The following is a 21872-nucleotide window of genomic DNA, read 5'->3' on the forward strand; positions in this document are numbered from 1 at the left end:
ATTAAATTATTAAAAACGCATATAAATTAAATAAGATAAGAGAGGAAGTCTTTGTATTTTAATTAACTAATAAATAATAATACCATACTCATATTTTGACCAATAGTTAGACTAAAGTAACTGAAAATATTAACTAAATCGCTAGGTGAAGGAATGAATTTGAAAGAAAGAACAATGAATAAAGAGTAATGGGAATGAGATGGGGTGGTCTTGAAAGGCTTTTTTAACTATAGAAGAAGAAGGAAAATATTAAATATTTTTACAGTCCCAGGCTCTAATTTGTGTCTAATTGGAAATATATTTTTTTTTAATCGTAGAATTACATTGATAATATAATACATAAAACTGAAACAAGATACGAGAGTGATTATTGACCCACATAATGAATATCATTTTTTTTTCAAATGAATTTTGTGATTGTATTGTTCTCTGTACTTTTGCAATAAGTGCAATTGAAATTAATTATTCACGCACGTACATGGACATTAATCGGAATTCGAAATAATAGTCATCAAAGTTTGTCAAACAAATGAACCTACATACTTTGTTTTCAATCTGCAAGGCGGGTGAATCAGAGTCGATGGCAACCATTCGGACATTACTGTTTGGGTTCAAGGTGGACATTTCCTCCGGATCGTCCATGACGACGTGGATGAGCTCTTCTTCAACGATTTCCTCTTCGCAATCCGATGGATAGTTTTCCGCGATTTCGACATCCATAGTATTGAATTAACTACGTACTGCGGAGGGGGCGAGGGAAAGAAAAACTATTCTGCAGAATTTACCGAACGAAGCGTAGACATTACTGTAAGCTTACCATAAATATTTGTTTATTTATTTCTTATTATCACGTTCCGGAAGAACTATCTTATCTTATATTAATCTGTGACTATCTATAGCAACTAACGTTTCGCGCCAAATGTTAACGAACACTGCGGTGGTGTAATAGATAAGAATTATACGTTTATTATTTCAGACGTTATCGAATAGAACGTTGTAAAATATATGGCACTCGAGGAGTCTGGTAATTTATTTTAATATTTTCAAAAGGATCCACCGCAGTCCATGTCTCCGAGGGCCGATCATCAACACAACGCGACCACACGACCATAGAATAAAGATTGGACGGTGCCATCGCCTTTAGTTCCGTTTGTCCGTCGCTCTTGCACGCACCCGTCAGTCATAATATGGATGAGGAAGATTTCCAGTTTAAAGTGCGTATCGACAAACTATTTCAATATTCTATTGTTATTTCATTACGTTTCGTTTTAAATTACTGTTGGTAGGTACATAATGTATTGTACATTGCAATATCGTATTGCATCTACATATTATTTGCACTAATTTATTTATTTAATGTTTACATACAAATCAATTAAATTTTACAAAAAACATATATGAGTACGCCACCCATAGTTTCTAATAATTATTTAAATTAATTGTTTTTTTTTTTTTTTAAATATAGGTAGTACTTACCTATTAGAAACGTTCAAAACATATCTTTGTATAGGTACATATTCAAATAGGGTTTTTAGAATTACATTCGAGATTTAATAATTTTATATTTTATAAACTTCTAAATATTATTTATTTAATATTAATTGAAATTTCAGCATGTTCCAAAAGATGATTTTGATAGAACTTACAAAAAAGTTATTCGTGGTCGACAAAAACAAAAAGATAACCAAGAATGGAATAATTATATGGAATCAGTTAAAGAGACTGACCCTACAGATCTTAGTCTTATTAAAAATGCTACAGAAATTAAACATAGAAAAGACTTATTTGTTAAACATACAAAAAAACAGTTAAATTCACTTGATTCAGTAAATGTATTATCCTTATACAACCCAAACGATCGTAATCATTTACATGGGCTTAGAAGGTATTATAACAATCTTAATTATTCAAATACCTTTAAATGAATATTCTATCATTAACTTTATTTTAACTATAGCCGGTTATTCATAACATTTAACGAATTCTCTACTATTGTAAAAAATGAACTATTACCACCTGTTACAAAGATTACTAAAAAGGTGCAGATTAAATGTGATCAGCAAGCAGAAATGGATTATATTACTGATCTCAATTTACTGGTAAATAAATAAAAATATTTGTTATGATTTAAATTTATTAAATAACAATAATATTAATTATTATGAATATAAGAGATGCTCACCAAGGATAAATAAATAATTTTGTGTTACCATATAAGACTAAAATATTTACTATTAAATAAATTAAAAATAAAATGTTAATGAGATAAAATAAAATGAATTATAATAGATAAATTTGAAATGCATTATAATAATATGGGCATCAATTGGAACAGACTTAGATTTGGATCCAATATGCGATTGTATGATAGCAGGCTATAGATACTAGAGTAAAATTTAAACTTAAAACAAAGTTAACAGAAGTTATAGTAGAAAAAAATTATAAATGCAATTACTAATTTAAATTAAAAAATATGTATAAAATATTTATACTTATAGCATAATGAGTTATTGTGTACATTTAATTTAACTGTTAAATATGTTCCAGTTTTCTGAAATTAAAGAAGAATCAAAAAATAAAAATGTCTACCAGAAACAAAATAAAACTAATTCTTTATTAAAAACAACATTTCAATCAAAATTAATTCAATGCTATAAATTAGCAATTGATGCTATAAAGGTATGTATTATGTTTATATTGTTTTAAAAAGATAAAATCTTATGTTTCATACTCTTTTAGTTGTGCTCTAAAACATTAAAAGCTGGTGTTTATAATGCTATTCAATGTAAAATGAAAAATTTAATACAAATAATATCATCATTATCATTAACTACTAGAAAATATTTATTTGGAGAATTATATAAGAAGAAAAAAGAAGAAAGTTTTGTATGTTACATTATTGATTTTATTATATATTTAAAATTAACCTAAAACAAACTTTTTATGTATTAGGATTTAGTTCAACATTGCAAAGTTTTGTTGAATATGTTGGATGAATATGGTTTTGAAGATATGGAAAATGATAATCATATTAATTTTAATGGTAATAGTGTATTACATTCATTTTCTGAGAAAGTTATAAATAAACCTAGAACCCAATTGTTTGGAGCTAACTCTAATCGTTTGAGTATGTATAAAAATACTAAACCAGTGATTGGATCAAAATATGCTCGAGAATGTTCGAAAAAACAACAATTATCTAAAAACAATGTAATTTACAATTAGAAAAAACAAGATATTTTAATAATAATTTGTATACATACTAATTTTTAACAAATAGTATATATTTAAAAACTGATGTGTTATATATCCAATAGATGTCAGCTTTACAAAAAAATGTTCTTTAATAACAATTTTGATGGATTTATTTAATGAAAAAATCTAAAAATTATCCCCATCAGAAAACACTGACTCCACTCAAAGAATATCTTTTTGAAAAGCTGGTTATTTATTTATTTATTTATTTTTTAATATTTTTATTAAAAATCAAGTATGTATTTTTAAACTTAATTTATTTTAGAAAATGTATGATGAATTACTCTGTAAAGAAACAGAAAATAGATTTTCAAATGAAAACATCAAAACTGCTATTGAAGAGTATTCTTCCTTTGAAGATCAAACTATAATTTTAAATGTAATGTAAAACATTAGTAAACATTTCTATCAAAATATTTCATTAGCTAATTTTTTTTTAGAAAACAGACACTGAATCAGGTTTTAAAGATGTAGCAAATGTAAGCCAAATTTATACCAATAAAAAAAATATTCAACCATTATATTTGGAAAACTTTCAGTAAATATCCAATTCAATTATAATGATTTAAAATGCTTTAAAATATTGTAATGATTATATTTTGAATTTTAAAAGAATGATAGAATATATTTTTATATATAATATACATTTTTATGAATAATTGTATTGTATGGTTATTTAGTTTTCATACTACTAAAAATAATTTTCTAACTAACACAAAAATGTATCATATTCTCTCAAACAAACTTTTAGTTTAAATTTGTTTTTATTATTAAATATCTTATGCATCTATACTTATATAGTTATATTATTGTAATTGCATTTTAAATTAATTTTTCAGTACAACAAAATTAGAGACACCTGATAATGTTGGGTTTTATATTATTAAAGATAATAGAAGCCTTTTTGATATTGCTAACATAGAAACTGAGACAACAAAAGAAAATCCTTGGAAAAATTTTCCTTTAAAAGGTATGCCTGAATGAGAAATAATTATTTTATAAACTGTATAATTTAATTAATTAATTAATTAATTAATTTGTGTTTATTATGAATTTAAAAACAATTCACAATTTTTTATTGCCATATTGCTTAAATTCTAAAACTTTTATGAAAGAAAAAGATATGTCATCTTTTATTTCACTAATATCCAACTTTGTTTCTTCTTATTACCATGGTAAAAATTTGTCTTTGTACACATTTTTAAAGTAAACAACATAAAGTATTAAATATGACCAATGTAGACTTTATAAAATATATTTTCTAAATATTATACTAAATTTATTAAACTGCTTTATGTGAATTGAAAAGTATATTGGAATATGAGCCGGCGTATTGGTTTATTTTTAAAATTATATTTTCTTTGTAATAGGTTAAATATATAGTTTTATTTAAAAATTTGATGTAAACCATAATTTTCTTGTTAAACATAGGTGATTGGTATATATGAACCATTCCTGGTACAGTTATGATAAATTTAACTTAAAACTAATTTTTGATAGTTTTCTCTAGTACTTATAATAGTTTTAAATAATAAAATTAATAAAACATTTTGCATTTTTAAATAAATAAAAAATGTAAGATAAAATAATCATAGCTATGCCAGGAATGGTATATATATACTACTTAGAACAAGTTGGGTATAACTAATTTAAGTTAACTCATAAAAAGCTATTTGTCTGACAATCTGTATATACTTGTATAAAATGTTGTATTAAATGTATGTGTATAAAATTTTTAACAATATTATTTTATGAAAAAGATTTAAACATCTCACGAGAAGGACGTATTCTTTTAAGCATAAGACCCGAAGAAGCTTATATTTTTGATTTATATGCCAAACAGTTTAAAGAATCAAAACGGTCTAAAACTGAAATGGATATAATTTTTAAGTAAGTACAATAACATTTTTAATTTTAATAATTTAGATGATTATGTTCATTTATTTGAATTCATTAATTTGCTATATGTCAGTGAGTAATTCAAAGCATTTGGACTAGATGGCTTTGTACTGATATTTATATAAGGGTTAAAGAGTAATGTATTAAATTACAACATATTGTATTACTTTTAAATGACTAGACTTATTTTTGGCACCAGTCAGACTGTCTGATTTTTTTTTTTTTTTAATCATTTTGTACTATAATTTAGTTAAATCTCTTAAACTTTATTTCAAAAAAGAAATATTAATTCAATTTCTTTTTCAAAATGTTATCTTTATAAATATTGAGACTATCATGTAATTTTCTCCAGAATTTGCATTAGTTTAGTTTATTTTTAAATTTATAATATTTAACATTGTATTGACTAATAAAGTTTTAGATTTAATTATAGCTTAAAAGAATGATTATAAAACAAATCTGTCAAACTAAATATAGTACTAAAATTGGATTTTTCCATTTAAAAAAAAAAGTTATATTATGTGTACAAAATGAATTGTTAATAACTTGAAAATTTCACAAAATATATATATGTTCCTCTCAAACTTTCATTTTGGGTCACCTAAATAATTATGCCCTATTTTTATTATTATTATTAGAAATAAATAAAAATTTAGTCGATTAGTAGTATTAACCTGTGAATTAATTTACCTTGTAGTGTTACAGAATCTATTAAAAACAATATGCTTGATGAAGTTTTAACAAAGGCAATTGATGGAATGATTCAAATGTTGATAATGTCGGAACTACATAATTCATTATAAAACTTAAGACTGTATTTAATATTTTATTAATTTATTAAACTATACATTTTATTAGTAATTTTGAAAATGTGTTATAATTTATTTGTGCAAAACTCACAGGTGTAGTTTTTATTTAAATACTAAATAAAAACCACTCTTATTATATACACATTCAAAAGAATGTTTGTAAATGTTGATTTCAAATTTCCGAGCAATAATGGATAAGCTTTTTGAATTTATCATTTGACAGCATGGAATATAAATGTAGAAAATGTATTTAAAATTTACATGTAGGTAGATGATTGTGTATATGTTTGTAAAATATATAAATTTAATGTAATATTTATAAATTATTAATTTAATAGAATTTAGATGATATTTCAAACAAGTCTATTTTAGTTAATTTGTAGTTATTTTAATATAAAGAAGAAAGTGTAAATAATATTTTATTTATTCCATTTGTATATACAAGACCAAAACAGTAAAATACCAGTTTAGTTTTATATAGTTATATTTCTTATTTTTTGAAAAATTTAATAAATATAAAGGTATTTAATCTAAATTTTGCTTATTTTGAGAATTATTTTCTGTCTTTGTTATTTTATTATTGTTTTAAAATAAAAAATAATTGCGAAAACCAACTCATCAAAAAAACTTACAGAAGTGAAAACTTTTATTTAATTCATTTTTTTTTTTTTTACTTTGTACATTTTGTTAAGCAAAACAATATAAATAGTGAGATATCTTTCAAACATAACATTTCCAGATTCATTTTTTTCTATAAATATTTTATTTATAATAATGAGATAATACCAAAATGATTGTAACAATCAGAAATAATTTCTTGTAAAAAATTTAGTAGGAACATCATTACTAAAATAAATTATTTAATCTAACCGTCTGTATTGAAATCATTTTGTATTTGAAATTAAAATGTTCATATAAATTCTCAAATTTTATATTATAAAAAAAAAAAAAATAAATACTAAAACAATTTTATTCACACAGTTCTAACATGGACTGAACAGACATAGGAGTAAAATTTGTACCATCTTGACTGACAAATAAAACTCCACGGTCAATATATGCTTGAAGCCTTGCTCCACATCGATAGACTTGTTTAGCTTCTCTAAAACGACTTGCAATTGGCATCCATAAAATACCTCGTTCTTCACAGCGTTTTTGCACTAACTCTTTGAAACCATGAGGCATCTGTGATGCAGTACGCACAGCTTCAGCTAAACCACCCTAAAATTTAATAATATTAAATAAATATTATCTTAAGTATAATAATGGTAACTAAATTAGTTGTCTGTCTATATTGTAACATATGTAACATAGACATAATTTATAGAGATTATTTACTTGAATTGAAGGCGGTGGTGGTGGTAATGGCATAGAAGGTCCTCCGACTGCTCGGCTCATAATATCCAAAGCTGAATGAAATCGTCCTTTAATTGTTGGATGTTCTACAATAACAGCAGGCATTAAAGACTTCCAACCTGTATACCAGTTACTTATTTGTTCATGATTTGGGTTCATATTTATCCACATGGTAAGTGTTTTCAGCCATTTGGGGAAGAAATGTTGGTCCAGCAAATCTACTAGTGTGGGTACTGGCAACAAATCTGACCACGCACTCACCCAATTCCAATTGTCTGAATACATATAAACCAATTTATTAAAAGATTTTGGATTATAAATTTAAAAAATAATAATAATAATTGTACCTAATTGTTGGTGATGTGGATTGATTACAAAAGATTGTAAAGCAATTTGTAATTTAGGAACAATATTTTTAATTAAAAAAGCTTCCATATAGCCTTGCTGGAAAACATTTACCCAAGGTTGGAGCATCAGTTTAGCTGAGTTATCAGATGGATGCCAGGCATTTAATGCTGCACTTAATTTTTGTCTCAGAGTAGGATAGACGATTGTTTCAAAATGTTTGCCTGTGGAAATAATTATCTCAATACCAATATTTAAAAACCACAGTTGATGTTTATAGCTTTTAACCAATTAGGTTAGCTATTATTTAAGAAATAACTTTAACTCACTTAAATAGGGTAACCACGGGTGAATCCATAAATGAATCGGCACAAGATCGGTCAATGGATCCCATTGCTCAACTTCTAATTGTATTTTTGGTAAGATCATGTTTTCAATAACATTAGTAATAATGTCATTAGGGATTAATTCTACCGATTGTTCAACTAATTTTATCATACTATTACAATCTCGACAATTCCATCGCCTAAATAAAAAACAGTTTTAAGTAAATAATAAAATATATAAATTTGTTTGTAAACAATTTTTCAAACAATAATTATTGCAGATTAATAATTTGTCATTAACTGAATACATCTTCAACATGAGAAATTCATTCGACAAAAGATTTTTTTATTTTAAAAGATGTAAGTAAAGTTTATAAATATATGAACCAACATGATTTATGACAATATTCATCATGAGATACTTTAGAAATATAACCTTAAAATAATAGAAAAAATCCAGCAATTATCTATGGATTACCAGTTATAAAAATTGTATTTCTTTATTTTTCTTATAGTATAAATAAAGCTTTATTTTTATTATGATATAATTAAAAAAAATTTACCCGCATGCTTTTTGAACTTGAGGTAACCACTCTTGCCAGATTAAAGTTTGGAATTCAGCACATGGCTCATTTAATGTTAATAGTTCTTTCCATTTTTTTAGTTCTTCAAAGGGCATTGTTGGATCTTGTAGTGGGTCCCAAGTAGACAGCTTTTCTTTCATCATAATTTGTGAAATTGCCAGTGCAAAAACTAACCCCCCATTAAGTCGATAATCTGGATAATAATTTTCCTAAACATTTATACAATGTGTTTATTTCCAAGTATTAATTATAAGATATATTTTTAAAATATACTTTAATATCTGTTAAACGTTTTATGGCTTCATCACTATTTAATCTTTTTCTTTTTAATGCATCATTTAAAGATTCCATAATAACTATTACTTTTTCAAGTGATTCAATGGATTTATCTTTATCTTTAATAGTTTCTCCTAATTTAATTGTTTCCTGATCAATGATTATTAATCGATCTTCAGAATTACAAAGTTCTTGATTGTTTGTGACAATGTTCTGTAATATAACCAAGGATTAATATATAAGAATTCATCATATTTTATAAAAAATATGAGCAAAATGTTTTTATGTACTTGTTCGGCTGCTTCAACTAAAATATTGAGATTATGTAATAATTCTGGTAAATCAAAATTTGAAAATTTTTTATCCTTTTGTACTTCCCATTGATCCATAGGTTTTTTAACACCAGAAATAGCATGATACCCAGATAATACTCGTTGTTCTGGACCAGTCATATCAATCACTTTAACTCTGCTTAATTCACTAAAAAATATTAAAAATATTATACTTAAGTTCAATAATAACATTTAAATAAATTATAACATATGTATAAAAAAAATGCGCATGGTAAATAAAGTATTTATACTTGAATTCTCTTTTTCTTTGTCCTGGGTGTTTACTCTCTTCAATTACTTCTTCGGCTGTCTTATAAATATATTGCGTTTTTTCTGTTTTCAGAGCTTTTCGCCATCCATTTGCTGGGACTTTATTATCTTTTTTATCTGTTGTTCGTTCATTATCTACTTTCATCGGTTTACTTTTAGATTCAGGACCATATGCACCTAAAAACCAAGTTTATGATATTATTATATCCTGATACTACAATAAAAATACATTTTTTATATTACCGATTGCTCCTCTTCCTTTTCTTAAATTAGCTTCAATTGGAGCTGTAATACCTTGAAGTTTTTTTCCTAATCCATGACCAGGTTGATAACCCATCTGTAGAATACCAAATAACCAATTATTTTTTATTATTAAGAATAATACATAAATATGAAATACAATATTTTTTAATTACTCCAAGCAAAAGTTTTGCACCAATTCCTTTAGTATGTTTTTCCCAATCTCCTAATCCTTTGTTCATAATTCTAGGATTTACTTGAGACCGTTTTTTTCGTAATCCTGCCAATTCTTGATCAATATCAAAACTAAATGCTGGTTTTTCTTCTTCTTCACTATATAAATATAAATTTAATTAATTTCATTAAAAAATAAATAAAAATATTATGAAAAGTTTTCATCCAAACCTTGATGAAGATATATTATTTCCCACATTTTCTACTTCATCATCCCTAGTTTCTTCTTTTTCTTTTTCTTTTTTGTCTTTACCAGATTGTTGAACACCACCAGCTACAAACGAAACAGGAGCCGTGTAGTTTTGCTTATATTTTTTATCTTTTTTTCTGCGTCCTCCAAAACCTGAAGGTTCATCATCACTATCACCTTCTTCATCAGCCCAAATTCCTAAATATTAAAAAATTAATTAAAAATGAATATATTTTTTTTGTTTGATATTTAGCAATTGTAAAACAATATTAAATTACAATTTTACAATATTATTAGCAATAATAATTAAATTTACAAAATCTAGAAGCTTAAAATACTTTCATTAAATCAGGGTTAGATCGTTTATACAAATATTAATATGTATTTTAATTTATTACGAAAATATTTAAATACAGCCCTAAGACAATTAATACATTCATAACAAATAGACAGAAAATCATACAATTTCAAAACCACAAATACAAAAGGATAATGATTGACGTACAATTAAAATGCATGGTATTAGCAGTGGCATTAATATGATATAGTATGATAGTATGATATGAGTATCATAAAGTATATAAGGTATAATTAAATATTTTATTTTTTTATAAATTTATTCATTTTAAGTTTTTAGGTTTTGTACAACTGTCAGTAGATCGAAATCAAACATATAAATACTAGATAATTATAAAGTATTACAAAATTGATACAAAGAACTTTGCTATTTATTTCTAATATATTAATTATTGTTTTATTAATGAATTACCATAAATTGCTTGATTTTTGGTCAACCGTCTTTGAGGTCTATTCATATTGAATTCATTGTCCAAGTCATAGTCGGTGATTTCAAATTTTTCCATATCATCGTCTGACATTTTTATTATTATGGGATTAACAAATAATTGTATTTCGTAAGGATGTAATAGGTATGTAATAAAAAAATAAAAAATAAACGTTTAAATATCTGCAATCCTAACTGTTATCAGCATTATTTTTTGTTTTCTTTCGATCCGTTATCAGTAATTATATAATTATCATTTTATCATGAAACTTGTCTTAGAAAAAAAAATATAATCCACTTATCGGACATTATTATCATATAATAAGCACGTTTCTTTTTATATTTGTATCTACGGTCCAATATATTTAATAATTCAACAAAAAGCTGTTTATTGTTTGTTTTATAAGTTTTTGGATATTGTCGACTATCCGTCCATACAAGCTAATTGGTTAGTATGTAAAACTATTGCTAGTATTAACTAATAATTTATTTTTGATATTTACTTAGGAGATATTTAATTACAATCATAATGGGATTATTAAAACCAGGGATCAAATCTCGGTTGGAGTCAGTTACACAGATGATTAAAACCTCGTATCACATCGCCTTCATTCCATTCGTCATATATATGGGTACGTCAATATTCGTTTAATGAAGTATTACAATTGAGTTATACATTTTAATTTTAGACTTGGATATTCTTGTTATTATATTGAATTATTTAGTTTAATGGTTTTAATTTATTCTCATTTCTTAATCTATCTTCAAGTAAATATTATAACTAATTCAATTAAACAAACGTTTACCAATTTGCAATTTGATAGGGTAAGATTAGTTTAGTGTTTGGGTAGGTGCCAGTGGCGTATACAAGGGGGGTGTTTGGTAGATATGACACCCCCCTTGAGCCGTATCATATATTACATTATTATAGGAATATAGGTAAATCGATAATACAATATGAAATATAAAATAATGCACAATACTAATTACATATATACAGGTTAACATTATCGCGATTGCGACAATACGTGACGAAAATTATTCGTTTACATTTTCGTGCAACACAAAACGTTTAATAATAATAGGTATTGTAGCATCGTATACTGATATTCGAATAGTCAAATATTCGAATAATTTATGGTAAAGCTATCCGAATTCGAATATACATTACATCTCTATTACAGACATTATGTGTACATATTAATTAATTAAAATAAAAGTTTTAGTTTGTACGTATTATATATAATATTTAATAATTATAATTAACACCTCCCTTCAGAAAATCCTAGTTACGCCACTGGTAGGTACAATAACACTGTATAATAGAATAAAATATTTTATATTTCTCTTTTTAAAAAATATTTTCAATACCATTGAAATGGTTGTAAAATGATGTAAAATCTTAATTTCTTTTGTTATTTTATTAAATTATACTGTCTATCTTGTATGCTGTTGTTTTTAAATAAACACTTGAAAGAACTTGATAAAAGAAAACCAATAATGTAATATTTGTATATCTAATACAGTAGTCTTTTAGGTATATACATTGTATATTACATGTTATTCATTATCCATTATATATATATATATATATATATAATGTGATTTTAACAAGGATATTATTATATCTACAATTTTTATTTGCTTATCATTAACAATAGACATATATTAATAAATAATTGTAAAGCTTACTCTACTTGATTTGAAGGCTACATTGAAGTATGAAGTTTAATGTATGCATAATTATATTTACACCTTTAGCTGAAATAGATTTAATAAAGAAAAAGTTGATACCAAGAATGGGAAAAAAAATCTTCACCGATTACTTTAGAGAGAAATATGGACAATTTTGGAGCAGTTGACAGAAGTCACAGTAATCTCTACCATAGTTGGGTAGGAGGCAATATGAGCTATTATTAAGTCCCAACTTAAAATAATGGTATGATAGTAGACTATGACCAGTACATAATGTGGTGTATTTGATTATGACATCACAAATTATCTTTAGTGATTGAAACCCCGTTTGAATAGGGATACATTTAAATAGTGATTTATACCTAAAATCATAGAACACTGGAAAGTTATGCTATTCAAGCTTACATAGCTCCTGTATAGATGTGTGGCATTAAGTATATAATTATAAATTAGTAACACTTAATTTTAGGAATCTGGTTCCACAGATGAAAAGTAAACTTATAAGTCTAATTTCATAATAATTCTATTACGTTACTTATTTTTAATAAACGTGTATGATGAAAAAAGTCCTCTCCTTAAACACAATGCTCGTTATCAAATATTTCATTATTAATTTATTAATTAAAATACATAAATTTTTATATTTTCTGCCATTACCATTTTTTTCTCGAGTACACTCTCGTAACTTTTCGCGTATCCCCAGATGAGAAACGCTAGCCTAGAATATTGAGAAAAGATGACTATTAAATTAAGCTTCTATTGTAATGTATAGCTGGCCCGAATATGAATCCGAAAAAGAGTATATTGAAATCCGTAATGGAATTATTGTCTTTAGAAGAAGATTGTGTATCGTCAACTGAGACATTATCTGTTACCACGATATTCATGACCATTAAAATCGGTTTACACTTAAAAGTAACCACGTCCGAGAACCACGGATTTTGCGACTAGCTCGTATAAAATTTTTTTCCGATCTGTGTCAACACAGACATGTATCAGAATTCTCGTATATGGCGAGAACATTTTTATGTTGACTTGCTATGGTAATTTATTGTGTAAGTTTCTCTATAATATCGTAGTATTTTTTTATTTAATACAATTATTAATTATTATTTGTTAAATGGTTAAAACATTATTTTTTTAAAAAAAACTATTAAATATTTTATTCATTTTTCATGTTTGTAAATACTATTATAATGGTAGGAAAAAAACAGGTGCTGGGACAAAACAATGACATTTATTCAAATTTGTATAAAACTCGTGAAGTTTTGTGGAAACAATGTAATTTCTAGCTTTGTGTTAGCTGGTATTGTTTTTCGGAAATATATTCAGTTTTTGAATATGAGTTTTCAATTTTGTTAGTAAAATATTAAAACGATCATCACTCATTCTCATATAGTTCATGAAACCTGATCGATCTTCCATTCTGAGCTCCGTTAACAATGTATTTTATAATATTTTAAAATATTCCACTTGACAACTCAATCTCGCACCTATATTTTTCTTTTGTTCTTACGATTAGAAATAATTTGATTAATTATAATTCAGGACGAAAGCTGAAAAATGTTTAAAATATTAAATTTTTTTTGTCTACTTTGATTTTTCCCTATATCTAAGATAGGGTATGGGAAAAAAAATCTATTATTTTTGAACCTTGAACCTTATTTGATTCTAAGACTCAAAAGTCCCGTCAGTCCTTTATGGTCTGGACTTATAAGTCCCGTCAGGCATTTAAGTTTATTTTTTTTATTATTATAAACTATACAAAAAAAAAAACACATTTTATTTAGTGTTTTTTAATTTTAATTTTGAAAAAATACAAATAGTTACAACTTACAGAAAGTTTTTTTTTTTTAGATATTTCAAATGGCTCTTTATATTTCATGATACTCAGAAAAGTAGTTTTATTTTAATTTATACATAGATAAACTTTACTATATGAGCATTTTGAATGTGGTCTTGATTCAATACTTTTATTGCTACATCTTCACATCTTCTACATTGTGTTTCAAATGTTGGCCAATGGATAACTCGATTTCCAATACAAATATCTATTGACATAGAATAAGCAATTTCCTTCTCTTTATATTTTTTCGGACTTGAGCTGGTGATTTTTTTTCCTGTTAGTAAACCTTGCACTACAACTCTTCTATATTCTATCACAGAAATGTTCTCAAAAAATTACAATAAACCACATAAGAATTAACAAATATAATATGAATCAAACTTGCACACTCAAATTTGCACACTTTAGCTGTAACTACGACTCCCACTCCCAATTCTAGTTTCACTTCGGTTACTGATAAAAAAAGACTTGAACAGAAATGTAATGTAGACACTGTCATCAGTAATCGAATCAAAGTTACACTGATTTATAATTCACAGACGTGACTACTTTGATAAGTGTAAGCCGGACTTTAGACTGACGTCCGTGTCGAAATTAAATTTCTAGAGTCATTTCTGTTTTCGAAACTAACATTAAATATATTTAATTGCGGCGGTTTGTCAATAATTTAAATTAAGATAGATCGGGTTTGAATTATTATTATTTTCTTTCTTAACATTTTTAATGTGTAGGGAATTAATTTTCAATTATTGTCTCCTTGTTGTGAGGACTTTGAAGTTGGTGAGTTTTCAATTTGGAGATCTGTTAATGCTGTCTCCAAAAAAAGACAACATCTTCGTGTATTCAAATTTATATATTTATTATAGATGTTCCGGATATCCGGCAATTACTTGTTGGCCGAGTACTCGATCCTTACTCGTACCCGACGTAATACCTATATTTTTATTTGGCTAGTACTCAATACCCGGCTTATAACAGCTGATGACGAAGACTAACGATCGAAACACGTTAACACTAGTAGAAGAACCAAACTGACTAGACTAGACTATGTTATTTGTTTTGAGATACTGAATAGAAAATATATAATAATAAATTTCAGTTATAATTTTAAGCCGCGAAGATTGAATTTCAAAAACTATTATTTTAGATAAACCTATTAAAATATTATAATTCTATGTTTAGATGATTTTTTTAAAAGTAGTTTTGTTATTTCATAGGTTTTAAAAAAGGGCCAGAAGTTGGTGGTCCAACATTCGGACTTTTAAGGTACGTATTTGCATTTATTTATAGTAAGTATTAGTTGTTAGAATTTTAAGAATTCGTAAACATTTAAATTATTGGGTTTGATTTATTCAAAATATGTTCTAGTAATTTCTAGAGAAAATGTATTTGTTTTTAAATTATTAAAAATGCTTGTTATTAATAGTTTATTTTTATTAATATATATATATATATATATTATATGGTATATACTACTAATATAAATAAAATCTGACATTTTAAATAACTGACAATTAAAAAAATATCGACAAGTTAAAAACTGTTAGAGTTATGTACGAGTATATCTATGTATGTATGTATAGTGAAGTATATACAATATGTTTTGAATTTTAAATTTTTATTCTTTGCACTATGAATATTATTTATGTATCATAAATTAATACAGGCTTGGACATTTATAATAATTAGCTCTCAACATAAAAAAAATTCCTATAAATTCTTCAGTGTTATAAATATTTTTGTTTATAATGATGTTTTTTTGATAATGATAATTTTTGTTTATGATGATGTTTGTATATTTACTAATAATAATTATTGTTTTTTATTTTAGTCTTCTCTGGCAGTAGCTCACAATATATTCTTTGGTATCAAGTAACAGTTATGGAATGTTTTAGAATAAGTATGGTTTAAACATTTTTTTTTTTTTTTTTTTTATCTAAATTAAATAATTGCAGTAGTAAGTCATGAAATAAAATTGTATTCCAATATTATTTATGTGTTATTATTTATTTGTTCGTAATACACCCTTGATTGAAGATTATTAAGTCCTTTAAATGTATAATAAAGACTTACATAGCCATATAAGTCTATGAACCAGACTTTTCAAAAAGTTGTTATCATTCATCAAACAGCATGCATACATTGCATTACATTACCACGAAACCATGTTCTGAAATATTTATATTTTGCAATAAAACATAATAATGTATTAATATTCATTAAGTATTTTTTTTTTCTATTTCCTCAAACGTTGACCACAATAAGAACCTTCAGTCATACGTCAATCAATGTATTATTGCTCACGAAAAAAAATATGAGTGACAGAGATCTAGTAGATCAGTTTATATTTCTAAATAGGGGGAATATATGTATTAATAGAACTAAATTTATTAATAAGGTAAGTTGAATTTTTAATTTTTTAAATTTATCAAATAGTATCTAAGTTCTATAATCTTGTATATTAAAGCCCTAGATATTAAATTTTGAAGTAGCATGAACTTTTAACTACAAATATGTCGCTAATTTTCGTTGAATTTTATTAACACTTAAGTTTATAAATATTAACTTTTGAGTTACGATGAAAACAGAAATTAAATCATATTGAAGTTCCATATTTTGTCGATTTTGCTGTTAGATTTTTGTTTTTATACGTTAGTTTTTCATAACTAATAAAAAACAGACAGTAAAATGACCTTTTTTACGTTACTTGACAATATTTCGTATCAGAAACCTCACATGATAGTTATGATCTTTTGTGACAGAGTAATCCTGGTCGAAATAGTGTTCACAGACAACAAATAAATACATCGCCATTTCTCTTGGAATTTAAGACATTGCTATCAATAAATGTATTAAGCAATAATATGATAGAATATGATTTTACATTGAATATACTTAATCAAGCATAAATTCATTTTGAAATGTTCATTTGAATTAATTTTGAAATGTTCATTTAAAATATACGTTATATTATAATCTACTGCGTATATGCACGCCATGCCACTTTAATGCTGTAAAAACTATACATATGAATACCTATACCTTAAAGAAAAACAATATACCATCGAAGTTTTGTACGCCCATGAATAAGGTCAATTTTTATAAATTGATTGACCTTATTCATGGGCATACTATTTTTTTAAATTGATTGAAAATATCAGTAGGAATTATTTATAAGAATGAGCAAAAAAATGTGTTTTATTCTAAATAATTTAAACATATTCTTTTGATGTTCAATGTATTTTGTTTTTTAAACATCTGAATATTGAGAGGGAAATGTAATATCGACAGGCACATGCTATACTTTTAACCAATAAGCAATAGTAAGCAATTTATGATAGTTTGTTTAAAATATATATATATATTTGAATTTACCTTCTCAAGGTTGACGAGACAGGAAATTCACTATCATACTTGAACTCTGTGGGCACTGGTTATAAAATGTGAATGAGTTTACTTTAAGGCAGGGGTCGGCAATCCGCGGCCCACGGACCGCATGTGTTCCGCGAAGCAATTTTTTATGGCCTGCACAAAGGTGGTTAATTTTTTTATTTTATTTTTGTTCAATAAAATTTTTCATACAATTTTCAATACTATTCAATTCTTTTTTCTTTATAAATAAAATCTAATCTAATCGTTAATAGTTGATGTTTATTTTATATAGTTATATAGTCAGTTTAATCAATAAAATTGTTATTATTATCTAATCGGAGTCGAAGATAATGATGGCTACACTACTCAGTCATAGGATAAATTAAATATACTTATATATATATATTTAAAAATTAAAATTTTAAATATATTTAATCTATATATTTAATACATATATATCTAATATTTTTAATCTATGGTCATAGTTACTTTGCATTTGTAGCAATTAGTATTACACCGTGATTACGCCCGTACGTGTGACTTTGCGTTTGTCATAGTTTCATTTTACAAGTAAATCCAAACATTATGGCGACTAAAAAAAGAAAAATTTGTGATGAACATCGTTTTTTTAATAATTCTTTGGTTGATTTATACTTTATCGTTGAAAACAAAGGTAAGCAATTATGTTTAATTTGTCAAAAAAATTAAATTTTTTCCAGTAAAATTCGTATTTTTTACACTCATATTTCTTTGTAAAATAATCAAATATAATAGCAACACAATTATTAGTATATATCATATGTAGAAAAATTTTTTTTTAATGTGGCCCTTGATAAACATTTGAAAAAAAAAATATGGCCCGCTTGCTTCAAAAGGTTGCCGACCCCTTTAGGGTAATTCTCACGTTTAAATGTGATGCTCCAGTGTAATGTCTAATCTGACACATTAAGTGCTTAGATAAGAAGTACGATGGTCGGTCCGAACAAATAATTGTATTGTGTGAACATTTTATTATTTTTTTTTAATTGAAAACCTACTTAGTCAAAGTTTTTTTTTTTAACTGCATTTAAATACAAAAGTTATTTTTAACCAGATGATGGTACCGAGAATTATCTTGATTATGGAGTGTGAATAAATAAGTTACATAAATGTATAATACATAAAAATAGCGTTGAGGGCTAAAGATCCAAAAAAGAAAAAAAACGAAACGTCAACCGTCACTTCCGCCGCACTGGAGCATTGTTAACGGCTTTTTCCGAATCCGTTGTCAGTCGCGACTTCACAGACATTAAATTTAAAAAAAAATCTCGACGTTCACGACTATTAAATAGAATACAATTAATCAATGGTACCAGATTCGTTTTTATTACATTGCGCAAATTGCATTATTATTTCTTAACCACTTCATCCACTCTCGCAGAACATTCAAGGAACACATATTTTAGTACTTTACAACTAATTTAAAGTTAATTAAATTGCTCGAAATGATTTATTTGGTATATTATGTATTAAGTAAACCGTTTAATTTAATAACTTTCCAGATACCCAGTACCTATCCTTAACTCTAGACGGTGCAATTAAACGTTTTTGCATTACGTATTCGGCACCACTGTGATTCATTAATATATTAAACAACAGTTATTTAACGTTTTATTCTCATGTACAAAACACGTATCAATGTGGTTTTATAAATAACTAAAATCGTTAGAAGTCTTATAAGAAAAATATAATTAGCTTTCATATGGGTTTATTAATATTAAACATATTAACAGAGCTTATATTATAAGTCATAATTTATGACTATCTGACTCATCCGGTTTCGCTCGAGTCACTTAATGATTTTAGTTAGTACATACACTCATAGAACATATTTTAATTTTCACTTTAAGCTAAAAATACCTAACTAACGACATTGATAATATCGGTATTGATAGGTAGTATTTTTATGAATTAATACTTTTTGGTAGATATTATACCTATGCTTACTTATTCCAATAACTTAAAGAGTTGAAATTAAAAAACCTTTTCTGTGATGTACTCTATCATTTAAACAACTACTCGTAGTTTTGAAAGTTGGAGACGGTTAACAATTATAATTTCAAATTTATACTAATATATATATATACATATATTATAATTAATGTTTTACATTTAAAGGTTAAACTATTGAAAACCATGTTAAGTTTATACTACTTTAGCCAGTAAATAAATACTTGTCGAAGAATATAGGTATTATACATTATAATTGGTTTATCGTACAATAGTAGTAGGATAATGTTACCAATTACTGATGAACGTTGACCTGGTGATAGGTGAAATCCCCTCCCTCCCCCCTTGAGATTTGGTTTTTTTGAAATTTAGTATATTGCTGGACCAAGAACACCTAGCTGCAAATTTTATATAATTATTATAATACATATTTTAGAAGTCATTACATTCATATATATATTTTTTTTAATACATTTCTGTATTAATGCGTTGATGTCATTAATATATAAACATTATTACACATTTATACCTATAATTTGTATGTATATTTTATATTATATGCTTATATATATATATATATATAAACGCTATGGGGTGGAGAAGGTTGGTTTTATTTACACCTCCTCCCCCTTGAACATTAATACAGTGCTGTCCCTAGGGCAAGGCGAGTGAGGCCCTCGCCCCGGGCCCCACGCTCTCACCACAGTTGGACAAGCCTTGCTTTCATAGATCATAAATACAGTAAAAAAAGTTAAATTGATGAGCAAAAAAAATTGATAGGTATATCATTTTTTTTTCATGTAAAATTTTTTATTATATAATTTATTTATTTACTTATTCATATTGTTGTAAGTGTAAGGTACTATATTTGTTAAGAATATTTGCGCACATTTGAGTTCCAATATGTAACTGACGCGCGATAGTGACATTTTCGACATTTAAGGCCCCGCGATTTTACTCTGCTCCGAGTCCCACAAATCATCAGGACGGCCCTAATTATATATTACCACCACCTTAGTGACATACCACACGATGTTGAATAATATTTTAGTTCCACCAAAATCGTAACGCATCTTAATTCATTTCCTAATGGCAGCATTATATTGTGTTATAATTTACGTTATATAATATACAGTATATTCACGTTAAGAGGTATCACTAAATATTTCAGTTGGATGATCTTTTATTTAAATGGAGTTTTCAGGAAATGAAATGGGAGTACCAAAATACACAATTTCAGACGAATTTCAAACATTTAACCCTGTTGGTACACGCATTCGCAATACAACTTATTTTTTTTAAATGACAATACCATATTTTTTTTACATATTCAAAATAGCTTCGGGTTAAGATATTTAAATCACCACTTAGAAATGTCTAAAACAATCGGATTGTTTTGTCAATAAACAATATATATATTATTACGATCTGTCACTTTAATAATTTTAAAGTTATAATGGTATGAACTTATTAATGAAATGTATACTATTCTTCTTAAAGTAAATATTCTTATAATTAGTCCTTAATTTACGTATTGTTAGAGTAAGGAAAAAGTATGATAAAAAGTAAAAATTATAACTTTTCTCAGCATTAGTACCTATTTACTATTTAGTAATATTGTAAAAATAGTTTTTCTGTTAACACGATAAAAATCATATCATGGTTTTGGAAATACGTTATTATGTTAGCCATGTAGTTAATATTAGTTAGGATATACGACGTACCGGATTAGATGGATAAATCATAATGAAAATACTAAATGTCTCTTCAATACAGTTGTAAATGGTTAATATTTTATAGTATAAGTTTAATATGAAATCTGGACTATGTGAAATGTTAATTTAAACTATAACTAGTTCATACTTGTAATTTACTGTATACGTTTACACTTTCGTGCTTTTCCATCGAGTATTTTCTTCTTCTTCGTCATCTTATTATTATTATTATTAAGTTTATTACACTTGCAACGTCTGCATAAAATGTCTTAAATTAATCTAACGGTACACTTAATGCTTTAATTAATATGTGAAAATGCAAACAAGAAGAAACCCAAGAATTTAATAATTTTTT

General features: G+C 25.9%; 3 protein-coding genes across 3 annotated transcripts; 2 read left to right on the forward strand and 1 right to left on the reverse strand.

Moving 5' to 3' along the window:
• Positions 1-960: 960 nt before the first annotated feature.
• LOC112685471 lies at positions 961-6016 on the forward strand. The gene is made up of 11 exons (XM_025557368.1): positions 961-1214; positions 1614-1885; positions 1958-2099; positions 2548-2679; positions 2740-2886; positions 2953-3210; positions 3521-3634; positions 3696-3793; positions 4095-4225; positions 5016-5145; positions 5852-6016. Exons 1-11 carry the CDS (start codon positions 1188-1190, stop codon positions 5955-5957), a joined length of 1557 nt encoding a protein of 518 aa, XP_025413153.1. The 5' UTR covers positions 961-1187; the 3' UTR covers positions 5958-6016.
• Positions 6017-6915: 899 nt separating this feature from the next.
• Positions 6916-11092, reverse strand: LOC112685470 (tuftelin-interacting protein 11). Its single transcript, XM_025557367.1, has 12 exons — positions 10886-11092; positions 10098-10314; positions 9869-10025; positions 9696-9789; positions 9434-9629; positions 9141-9330; positions 8848-9063; positions 8554-8783; positions 7994-8190; positions 7667-7888; positions 7302-7594; positions 6916-7184 (listed from the first exon to the last, which is right to left on the reverse strand). Exons 1-12 carry the CDS (start codon positions 10992-10994, stop codon positions 6933-6935), a joined length of 2373 nt encoding a protein of 790 aa, XP_025413152.1. The 5' UTR covers positions 10995-11092; the 3' UTR covers positions 6916-6932.
• Positions 11093-11234: 142 nt separating this feature from the next.
• Positions 11235-16660, forward strand: LOC112685483 (mitochondrial import receptor subunit TOM7 homolog). Its single transcript, XM_025557399.1, has 4 exons — positions 11235-11348; positions 11408-11532; positions 15659-15707; positions 16273-16660. Exons 2-4 carry the CDS (start codon positions 11430-11432, stop codon positions 16286-16288), a joined length of 168 nt encoding a protein of 55 aa, XP_025413184.1. The 5' UTR covers positions 11235-11348; positions 11408-11429; the 3' UTR covers positions 16289-16660.
• Positions 16661-21872: the final 5212 nt, after the last annotated feature.

The sequence above is a fragment of the Sipha flava genome, unplaced genomic scaffold (assembly GCF_003268045.1).
Source record: "Sipha flava isolate LNK unplaced genomic scaffold, YSA_version1 277_pilon_pilon, whole genome shotgun sequence".
Classification (NCBI taxonomy): Eukaryota; Metazoa; Arthropoda; class Insecta; order Hemiptera; family Aphididae; genus Sipha; species Sipha flava.

Excerpts from the sequence above, each read along its gene's own strand:
- LOC112685483 (XM_025557399.1), top strand. The coding sequence starts at position 11,430 with ATGGGATTATTAAAACCAGGGATCAAATCTCGGTTGGAGTCAGTTACA. Across the intron at positions 11,533-15,658 it reads TCCATTCGTCATATATATGG|GTTTTAAAAAAGGGCCAGAA; the intron begins GTACGTCAATAT and ends GTTATTTCATAG.
- LOC112685470 (XM_025557367.1), bottom strand. The coding sequence starts at position 10,994 with ATGTCAGACGATGATATGGAAAAATTTGAAATCACCGACTATGACTTG. Across the intron at positions 10,026-10,097 it reads AATAATATATCTTCATCAAG|TGAAGAAGAAGAAAAACCAG; the intron begins GTTTGGATGAAA and ends ATATTTATATAG. Across the intron at positions 9,630-9,695 it reads AAAAGGAAGAGGAGCAATCG|GTGCATATGGTCCTGAATCT; the intron begins GTAATATAAAAA and ends CTTGGTTTTTAG.
- LOC112685471 (XM_025557368.1), top strand. The coding sequence starts at position 1,188 with ATGGATGAGGAAGATTTCCAGTTTAAA. Across the intron at positions 2,100-2,547 it reads TTACTGATCTCAATTTACTG|TTTTCTGAAATTAAAGAAGA; the intron begins GTAAATAAATAA and ends AATATGTTCCAG. Across the intron at positions 2,887-2,952 it reads AGAAAAAAGAAGAAAGTTTT|GATTTAGTTCAACATTGCAA; the intron begins GTATGTTACATT and ends TTTATGTATTAG.